Below are 11,463 nucleotides of genomic sequence, written 5' to 3'. Positions count from 1 at the left end.
GAAGGAAATCTGAAAAACAAATTTAACAGAAGCATTTGTGCCGTACACCTCTACTACGATGTAATGAAAGAGATCCTACTCACATGCAATTATGTTCCTTTTTAAAGCAAGCTGATAGGTAGAAGCATCCTGTTAATCAAGAGCCCAATAGTAAGAACATCATTTTACCATCAGCTTAATATATCTGGTTTGCAATTTGGTTCGGAATTTGGCTTCCCTCCTACTGAGATTTCTGAGTTTCCATTCACAGCAGACAGCTGTTCCAAAGATCGTTGCTGAAATGCAATTTTAGGAAAGGGCCTACTAGATTGCCTTCTTGGGATTATATTTTTAAGGTCATAATACAAGGAAGAATACATTATATTCTAACAAGTGGTAGATCATGAGATTGAAGCCAACATGGATTCATTAATCTAAGCCCCAAAAGGACCCAAATCACATTTCCCTTTTTCTTTTACTAAATTATTCTACTAATCTTAGTAGAATACAAGGGATATTGAAGATTTTATAGCATGGCCTTAACCCTTTCACTTTACCAACGTTCTTGTTATTTTCAATCATATTCACTCACCTGTGAGTAGCACTGACTGATATTCCAAACATTGCCAAGAGAAGGTTCATATTATGTATACTTTCCTAGAAAGAAAGTTGTCTGCTCCAAGTTGACTAGTGTCTGGTCAGATGAGCTGGCTAAGGCAGGCTGGGAAAGGATGTTAAAGCACTGAACGCATCCTTTCCCAGCCTGCCTTAGCCAGCTCATCTGACCAGACACCAGTCAACTTAGAGAAGACAACTTTCTTTCTAGGAAAATATACATGTTAAAAAACTGAACACATGAGGTTGCTTTCTATCAGTGCCTCATGCTGAGGTTTTTTGCATCACCACTACCTGATCCTTTTAGCTAGTGTCCTGCACCTGGGGCCATCTGCATGCAAAGCAGATGTTCTAACACTGAGTTGCAGACCTTCCCAAATTGTCTAGCTGCTATATGGCCTGAACCAAAGTCAAGGCCAGTTCACTCTGTTTTGTTGCCCCAAGCAAACTATATATATTATCTCTCTCACATACAACCACCATCCAAGAAACAACCACTGCAATCCTTATTGCTGGTAGCCAGGAGTGAGCCCCAAGCAAACAATATCTATTATCTCTCTCACAAACAACCACCATCCAAGGAACAACCGCTGCAATCCTTATTGCTGGTAGCAAGGAGTGAGCCAAGCCCATGAAGAACATCTGTGTCATCATCACTGGTTATCCAAAGATTTTTTCTGCTGGCTTGACCACAGAACAAGGACTGAATGAAGGTCAAGAATTGAGAGGCTCCTTCCTCCATGCACTACTTCTCATCTTCTGTCTGATTTTCTTGATCTGTATCTATTAGAACCAGAACTTTGCAAGGCACATCCTTATCCATGGTTCCTCTATATATTTGTGAAACAGACTGGAGGGTGGGATGTGTCCGGCTGTCCAAGTTCGAATAGGGCCAATCAGGGTGCAGCCAGCAAAGCTGCACCTTGATTGGCCCTGCCCCTGCAGCTCCCGCCCTCTGTCCCTGGACTCTAGGCCTCTTTGCTCTCAGACGCACCTCAGTACCTGGAGCCAGCAACAGGTGAGAGGACCCTCGGCAAAGGGTCGTGGTGGAGGGCCTGCTAAGGAGGGCGTCTTGGCCTGCTAAGCTGGGCCTGCTCACGAGGGCCTCCCGGCCTGCTGACTGCCTGCTAAGGAGCTCTGTCCTGGGCCTGCTAATGAGCTGGCCAGCCCCCGCTCGCCCCACTTGATCCAGCTGCATGCTGCGGCCCAAAGCCACCTTAAGCTGCCTGGCTGGGGACCAGGGGAGGGGGCCCTTTCAAGGCCCATTCTTAGGAACAGGCTTTGAAGCTAGTATTTAATAAGTAGGAAGAGAGAAGAAAGGTGATCAGAAAGGTTCTCTGCTTTCTATCTGAGGAAGATAGTTTTCCAAAGTCTCACTTGTCTTTTACAAATATTCACCTCACAATATGAGAAACTGTGAGCAGATGCTCCCTGTTATAAAGCAACAAATCAGTGAACACTGGAAACAAGTTAGACATCTCACCAAAGATACAATAAAGTGCATTAACACTGTCCACTACTATATTAACAATGCAACAAGGAGAACTTTTCATTGTCTGAGACAATTATTAGCATGCTTCCCCCCTAGAAGCTGTAGTAAAACAAGCAAAGAAATTGTCCTATAGGATTTTTACATTATTTTAATTCATTTGTACCCCAGCTTTCTCCCCAGTGGGGACCTAAAGTGTCTTACATCATTCTCCTCTCCCCATTTTATTTTCTCAACAACTCCAAGAGTTAGGTTAGGCTGACTGTCCCATGGTTACCCAGAAAGATTCCATGGAACAAGTGGTGATTAAAATTTAGATCTCCTAGATATTACTCCAACACTCTTAACCACTTCACCACAGTGCTGAAGTGAGACAACTCTGAAAAACTGATTGATTGATTGATTGATTGATTGATTCAGTGATTCATTGATTCATTGATTGATTGATTTAGGCATTTATATACCACCGCTTACTGTAGTCTCATGGTGGTTTGCAGTGACGATAAAATATAATACTATCAAAACCCTTAAAAATACAATAAGTTGACTTAGAAAGAAACCAGGTTACTTTATTGGAAGAGATATTTTATGAGAATGTTCTCAATTTATTTTCTAATGTTTCTCATTTGCTCAGGCCATATTGCAAAGACACAATGGCATGTGACTTGGATATTTTGATGCCAGTGCTGAGATCAGTTCTGCATTTATAAGAAAATTTATTTTCTACAGGGCTTGAAACTATTGTGGCATTGATCTTGATCCACTGGATTGGATATGACAAAGGTAGTATCTAAACACCTCTCTTTTCAATATACAAAGAAGGGCAAGTCATATTACCATCTGTGCTTTGGAAGAGTGGAAAGCTAGCAAACATCTATAGGTTTCTTTTGTGCCATTCCTACTATAAACTGGGCTTTGTGCTGGCCTTTTATCTTCAGCCCCAAGTGACTATTTACAAGAAGGCAGCCAACTGATAGCCATCATTATCAGTGGGGACAGGGCAAATCAGGATAAACGTCAGAATGTAAAGGCATCTGATTAGGATACTTCCTGATGACACTAAGCCTCTCCTAAGCATACCAAGGACTACTCACATAACTACATATTCATCTATGTCTCACTAAAGGAAATATTACCCAGCATGTCTTGCATTTTCAACCTAGGGCCTCATCTGTCTTTTAATATGCATAGACAAGGACTGCAGAATAAAATGGCCCATGGATTCAGCCAAGTCTGCAAAAACAAAGGCTTCTGAATTGTTACCTGTTTCACAACTCAAGTGCTTCACAATGCATTTCATTTTCTTAAATGGACAATGTATTTCTCTCGCTAAAAAGGTTCAGCAATCCCATCTTATTTTGGCATAGGCATACTTAATTGTAATAAATCGAGTGGAATGCAACATTCACAATCGTTTCAGTTTTATTAAGCACTAGGCCTGTCCTGCAACAAAAGTTTCTGGTAATGTATTTTGTTCTTCATTACGAAGGAAGGAAGGAAGGAAGGAAGGAAGAAAGGAAGGAAGGAGGGAGGGAGGGAGGGAGGGAGGGAGGGAGGGAGGGAGGAGAGAGAGAGAGAGAGAGAGAGAGAGAGAGAGAGAGAGAGAGAGAGAGAGAGAAAGAAAGAAAGAAAGAAAGAAAGAAAGAAAGAAAGAAAGAAAGAAAGAAAGAAAGAAAGAAAGAAAGAAAGAAAGACCTCTACAAGTAGCAGTGTCTGGCCAGTATATCATAATCATATAGCTGTACGTATCGTTATAATTACAGTTTGAAAGTGCATTGCATTCAGTTATATATAGTAGAGGTACAGGCATAAATCACTGATAGTGTCCCTAACTCAAATACAAACATATATTCAGCTAAGTATATACTTTTCATATCTTTTCACTTCAGCAAGTCCAACAAAAGCACTGCCATAACTCATCTGAAGCACAGGTGGATAAAAATACGTTTTTCATACAGCATTACAACTAGAAGTTGGCCTTGACTTTTCTGCTTCATTTGCCATGCTGGACACTACTGAAGCATACTGTGAGCTATTCAACAGTGGTAACCGCTCACTACTTTTAGGGCTACTTCATATCTTAAAGCAAATACCTTAAATTCTTTGAGTTCAGCCCCATAGTCCCAAAAGCTCCAAGATATTCTTACCCATCTAGGATCTGAAGCACCTTTGTCAAGAGATTGTAAACATAAGATTCATAGAGTCTTGTTCATATAAACCTTATAAGATATTACATATCTTGTTACTGCAAAATTTTTGAGCAATGGTATTCTTATCCATCTCCATTCAAGTCAAACTACTGACTAAAAATCTAATTTTTAATTAAGATTGATTTGAGGGAAAAGCTGGGGTATGAAGGCAAGGTTTACACAAAGGAAACAGTCCCATCCATGATAAAAATCATCAAATGGCAAAAGTATGAAGCAATTCATTTAAAGGGTATCTGATATAAACCTTGACTGGTATCACCTGTGTGACAGGCAAGAAGGTAATGGAACAAAGATCATCTTTGGCTCACACCAAGTAATTTTAACATTTTCCAAACTCTTTGATTTTAAAAGTGTGGCTTGACAATGAACTCTTATTGTTACAAGTACAATATTTTCCTTTGTTAACTAACACCCACAGGTTGAAGCATCATTATATCTGAGGCCAGCTTCTCTCCCATATAGATAAACCTAATGATTTGAGAGCAGACACAAGCATTGTTTTACTTGGATACAGCTGTGGATATCATGTCTGTAATTAATTATTCACTCAAAAAATGCAATTCTGTGGTGCATTTGATGATTTAAGTATACAACAGCTTTAGTTTTCTGAGACAACTAAAAATAGTGATTTCAATTTATTCCTGCTGCCTACAATTACCCACAACCATGTATTTTTAAATATTTCCAGCCTATAAAAATTACTAAATTTTGCCACTTGTGTTTATCTGCCTTTAGACTTTGATTTGGATAAATTAAGCTCTCAAGTGTTCCTTGCTTTATGAAACTCTGCATGTTGTACACTTCAACACAAATAAATGACTTCTACCATTAGAGGTTTAAATAATGTAATGTATTTCATGCTCAGCCTGAAGCGGGATTCCAATGAAGTTGCTAATGCACGTAATGATTAAGTGTAACTCAAATACTAACTGTGTTGTTGAAAACATGACAGGCAATAATTTGGTCTATTATATTCTGCCATTTAATTGCCTAGTACAGACATTCTCTGACACGTTATGAAGCAATGATTTACAATTATTCAAGCTGCAAAGGTCAGAAAGTGACATTATAATCATCTACACAGAGATCCCTTCTAGTGCACAAAAAAAATAGGTAACACCACACAAAAATAGTTTTACTGAAAGTTCCAGCTTTCTATTTAAGCTGTTTCTTAGCCACAGAACAAATAGTTCACATTAAAGCACATGTGAAAATTAGATGCGCAGTTCTCAGTCTTCCTAATAACAAGTTTAAGAATGCAACTTATTTGTTCTCTAAATGCAAGACTTCACAAGTGCAAGCTAGTGATCGGTTGAAGAACTACCCATGTTCAAATATTCTGGAACCAATTTTAAAAAGAGGGAGAAATGGACAATGTATCTAGTCTGTTCCTATTGTGGGAAAAAATAAGACCCTCAGTAGTAACACACGTAAAAAGAAGCAGTACACATACTTGGGCGGAAAACGTTTTGGGGACTCCCATCTTTAATTCAGAAGATTTTTAACCCATTCATTGTGACACTGTTCACATAAACACTAGCATACTATAAAGATGAAACTTCCATTTAACTTCACATATCTGCCAAGTTTTTTCTCAAAATTCAGAATGACTCGTGTTTGAAACAACAAATGTAATAGTAAAGAAGGCCATCACAGTATGCTGGCAAAACAACCAGGGGCAAACACTAAAAGAAGTTTCAAAGCACTTCAGCAAATCAGGACATCTGGGAAAAAAACAAAAAAGATGGGGAAAGAAGACACACATGAATGCTAATTATTTGAAAACTTTTGATTGGTTAAAAAATGCAAAGTGTGCTTTGAAATCTGAACAGCAGTAAAATTATATGCTAATATTTTATCAAAGGTATGTTTTTAAAGTTAATGCATGAACATGTAAGACGATCTCTGAGTAGGATTATCAACGTTAACATAGGACACTAACTCACACTTTAAGGAATAAAAAACAAAGGAAATAGCTTAAATTGTTAGTTGTGTGTGTTACCTTAAAGCTGTGTATCCAAAAAACCACAAAAAACATGTGAAGTAGACATTTAAAATGTATACGTTCCTTACAAATTCTGTTCAAAATCTTAAGTGCTGAACAATTCATTTTTCACATACCTGAGGCATAAAATCTCAAAAGTGCACAATAAGCCCTTTTGGTAAATTCCACTATGCAAGTTTAAAAGAAAAATCTTAAATGCTGGGAAACCAGTTAGATTTGCAAATCTAACTTGATGTCATGAACAACTGCATAGCCAGACTTCTGAAAATTAAATTTAAATAGGTAGCAGTTGGGTATTCACTGAAAACAGATCCCTTCTCAAAGAAGGGATGCACTTCCCATTCATGAACATAACGCAAAGGAAAACAATCACCACACATATGCCAATAAGGAAATGAGTAGCAGACGGTTTATTTCGAATGCTGGAATATCAGCAGCTTCCAATTTCTATTGCAAAGTATTTCTACTGTGCAGCTGGAAAAAATTAAACTTAGATTTAAAACAATAAAAGCAACATGCAAAAACACTGCTGTTTTTTTCTCCTGTGTTAACTGTTGCACATACGTTTTTAGCATTCAAACTGGCATTACTTTACAAATTCCCCCCCCCCCATTTTCTGATTCATAACGGAATTGTAGTTCTTAGTAATCAAGTGATACCTTACATCCATAATTATCCACAGCTTTGAGCTGACATTTCACCTTTTAAAAATGCCCAAACAGGTTGTGTGGCAATTTGAAAACAATTTAACCTTCCAACTAATAGAAAACTTCTTGTTTGGAATCTAAAAGCCACAGGACAAAATTTTAACTACCGCTGAAAAGAAAACATAGTACAGGACCTTCTGTTTGTGACAAAACTACCAAGTTAATGTTCCTGAAAGATCACTTCACCTTTTAAAACATGATTTTTTAAAAAGGCAAATTTATAGCAATTAAAGCTAATGAAGAAATGCAGCATGAGCTGCTTATGTTCAGGAACTAATAGGTCCATTGAGCATTTCTAAGATTATTTAGCCATCAATGATAATGAATTGACATTGACAGTGGTGTTAATGTGCCAATGCACTATACTGCCACTATTCCAATAGCCAATCCCAGTAATGTTATGTTGCCACTTCATTTTTTAATTTGTGCACTTTCCTATCATTTTGGTTAGCGTGGCAGAAATACAGCAGAGAGTGTGTATTCTATCCACATCCAACACACACACACCCAGGCTGACATATTAATTATTTCAGTTGACTGTTCAAGGGGATTGGGCCATGTTCTTTTTTTTAAAAATATCTTTCTAGTTTAGCCATTTTTTTGGCCAAGTCAGCTACTGCTAATGCATGAAGGTTACAAACACTTAAATTACATATCAGTTGAACTGTAACTATTATTTCAACTGCAAAATTTTAGTAGACAGAGACAGGCATGTGTCACTTTTATTCAGCAACAGCATCTCTCACACACTCAGGTCATTTTATAATTCCAAAACGTAATTATGATATATATGATAAATACAATGTTGCTACAAAAGAACGACGATACGCAGCAAGATATACAGTGCAATCCTAAACAGAGTAATATCCTTCTAAACCCATTAATTTCAGTGAGCTTAGATGAGAACAGCTCCAGTTAGGATTTCACAAAGAAGTCTCCAGTACGACATCTAAAATGACTGTCAATGCAGTCCTAAGCAGAGTTACACCATTTTAAACTACAATACATACCTATTCTTGACAAGTATGCCAATTTTAATTAAAAAGATGCACCAATACCATTTCTACAGCTCATCCGGCAAGGGGGGGGGTGATGACCATGTGTAATGCAAGAAAGTCTTGCTCATTTTAACTGATTGCTGTTTAAGCACAGCATACAATTATGATACGTGCAAGCAAGTTATAAGGCAACACTCCTCAATTAATGTACACTGGACAAAGTTCATAATCATTTCCCTTGTGGTATAAAATGACATGACCCTCAACTTGCCATTTTCCTTCCCCCCACAAGGGAATAAAACCCACCCTTACCAATTAAATAGCATTGTGTGTAAAAGACGGACAAAATCAGTGAAACACATTTGCCTTGTAATTCTGAATTCACTTTCTTCCTCCAGGTTTTAATTTTAAGTACTGATGAGAAGAATTTTCTGCTGAAAAAATATCAGTAACTATGGAGTTACCATGAAAAGCAAAAAAGAGTGTGTATTTCCCAACTGACTACTTCAAACAACTGATTGTTATGACAAATTTCATTTTAAATACCCCTACAATTTAAACTGACATTTGCTCCACAGGAGAACTATAGGGAAAAAGAGGCTCAGCCTCCCAACCCAAAAAAGAGGATATTTTCATCAGGGTTTTTTTTTCTTCCTAAAAGAGCCCAAAGGAGAACTAGTAACCCTAACTAACCACGTGGACTATGTTACCTAACTGAACCCATCCCACTCCATGGTTTCCACTGCTATTTAACCTGTATTTTTTTGAAGAAAGTATTTCATATGTTGCATGTATTTGCTCAGGCTTTTCACATAATAACATTAAAACACAGTTTTAACAGACATACACTAAAACCTACCTCTGAATGCCCTATGACGTACCATATATGCTGTGGCATTTTTAAACCTTTTAACATTTCTGCTAAATTAATTAGATTTGCATCAAAAGAGTCTCAGGGCTTTATTAAATGCAACACATTTGAAGGACAATTAAACATTATGAATGGTCCTTCAGACAAAATAACTGTTATAAATGAAAGGAAAACAGAGAAGGTTTACCCCCCTGAATCAACCACCAGCACATGTGCAAAATGCCTCTGAATTTTTAATAGACACATTGCAAGTAGCAATATGCAAAATCCTTTGAAAGTTTCCTTCTATTGTTTCCTGATATACAGAAACTCTACCAGGGCCCATTCAATGAGCTAGAATTATAACTAGATACAGCACAAATACACGTATGTGCACATATACACAAAACGCACACCAAATTAAAGTCTATATTATTTTTAAGTCTTTAAAAAAGGAATTTACAGTTCTCCCTGGCAATGTGAGTGAACATCCTATAATTTAGTCAATTTACAGATTACAGGTTCAAATTGACCTTGTAGCCCATAAAATTGCTCATCTGCAGTGCTGGATTAGAAGTAGGAAAAGAATGTCATAACTGTATTTAAGGAATTTACCATAACAATGGGAAGGAGGCTATGCGTGCATAATTTTAGCCCCTCTTGCTCACATTCCCATTTTGAAGGCTGAAATAAAGCATAGCCTGCACTTCTCTCTGGTTAACCATGGGAGGAACTATTTCAATTTACTCACCCACAGACATGACACTTGTATTCCCTCATCCCAAGGTGCCTCTTGACATGGTTTCTGGCATCTCCTAGCTGAGCTGTTGCAAAGTGGCAAATCTTGCACTTGAATGGCTTTGATCCTAAGTAAAATTTAGCATAAGATATGAGCTGAATAAGAATATTATATTACCCTTGGTTAAAGACATCACATTTTATGAGGAAAATAGCCTTTTATAAAAAGAGCATATGTGCGTGTGAAAACCACTACCCAATATTTAACCTGTTTCAAAATCTCACGTAGCCCTAAAAAGAAAGATGACTGTTGCATACATTTATAACTCATGGGATACTGCTAGGGTATTTGCCACATATTTCTCATTAAAGATACTTCTCTGAAGTTCAAACACAAAAGTTAAGTAAGAATGGGGTTTCATTAATGAGCACTCACTCATTACTGAAACAGATTTGATAATTAAAAGATAAGATTGTTGGGGAACTTTAAAACAAGGTCAGAAAACTTGCTCCATTACTTTCTCCCTAACCAGCTAAGGCTTGTGATACAGTCCCATAAAGACTGGATTGCATCCCACTGATCTTCGTGGAACACAACAGATTTTCAAATTTGGCAGACAGACTTTTCCTCATAATCACAAGGAAGCCATATTACTTAATCTTATTATTTATTCAATTTATATCCTGCTTTTTTGATCAAAAGGTCTAAGTATTTATTTCTTTATTTTATCAATTATATTTACATGCCATCGCTCCCAGGCCTGCTGTCTCATGGCGGCTGACAACCAAGTAAAACAAACAATACAATTATATCAAAATAATCATAAGCACAGATACCACCTTAAAGTGGTCACATGTTTGTAGCAGCGGGAGGCAGTAGGGAGGTAGGTGGACTCCATATGGCTGGGAAGCGCTACAGGGGAGGGCTGACCCAGTTGTGGAGACTCTTGGTGACGTTTGAGGTGATTGGCACACATCCAATACAGTAGCCCGCCCTGCCTTGGCCGTGATTGGGGCAGGTTTAGAGGCTATCAGCGGTCCCTTTAAACAGAGGCCAGCCTGTTTTCCTCCTGAGAAGTGGCTATCCCACCCAACCTGCCTTTTACCTGATTTTGTTGTTTCTGTATCTTGTCTGTTGTTTTCTGTTTAGATGTTTTATTTTGTCACAGCTTGCAGTTTGTTCAAGGAGCGGATCCATATTTGCGGGGAGGTCATGCAAGTGCGCCAACCTTTCCCATTTTGAGGGGCCTCCTTAAGGGAATGTGTGATGCAAAGCCTTGACACCTTTAATCTGGGATGCTACCTGGCTAGCATATCCGGGTGACAGAAGGGGGCCTTGGTAGAGGCAGATGCCCACAGGTGCCTCAATATTAGCTGTCACCTCCCAAGTGCCCAGCTTGCACCTCAAACCACAGCATGCATGGCATGATGGGTATTGGGGTGTTTGGCTGATTGTGCAGGGGCTTCCTTGCAGTGTGCTGGCTTCAAGATGGCTGGATCTGCTCTTGTTGGTGCCTTTGTCTAATAAAGCTGTGGCCATTTTCTTGCCAAACAATGTTGTGTTGAGTCTTCCTTCCATCCTGCGAATTGCCTCCCTGCCACATAATTCCTTTCCTAGACCACTAGCCCCACCCTAACCTTCCCCCCAGTCTCCCAGATCTACAAGATAATATTGATATTATATTAAATTATAATGAGGTGATATTATAATGATATTATAATGAGGACTCCAGCCCTAGAAGAGGTTATATCTTTTTTTTGTCTCCCCGACCTCAAGTAAAAGCCTGGTGGAGCAGCTCCATAGCTTACTTATAAAAACAAAGTATTAACTTGTCCCCATCCTGCCTCCAATAAATATTCCCCACTGGTGGA

At 38.3% G+C, this 11,463-nt stretch overlaps 1 protein-coding gene across 1 annotated transcript in view; it reads right to left on the bottom strand.

The window, feature by feature from the left end:
• The window catches only part of ZNF407 (zinc finger protein 407), a 413,320-nt gene that overhangs the window by 365,087 nt on the left and 36,770 nt on the right, over positions 1 to 11,463 (bottom strand). The window contains exon 3 of the mRNA XM_077352915.1: positions 9,605 to 9,719. Within this exon, the coding sequence (XP_077209030.1) occupies positions 9,605 to 9,719 (115 nt within the window). The remainder of the gene's footprint in view (positions 1 to 9,604; positions 9,720 to 11,463) is intronic.

Source organism: Paroedura picta, chromosome 9 (assembly GCF_049243985.1).
Source record: "Paroedura picta isolate Pp20150507F chromosome 9, Ppicta_v3.0, whole genome shotgun sequence".
Classification (NCBI taxonomy): domain Eukaryota; kingdom Metazoa; phylum Chordata; class Lepidosauria; order Squamata; family Gekkonidae; genus Paroedura; species Paroedura picta.
This window is presented reverse-complemented; position numbering and strand designations above follow the sequence as displayed.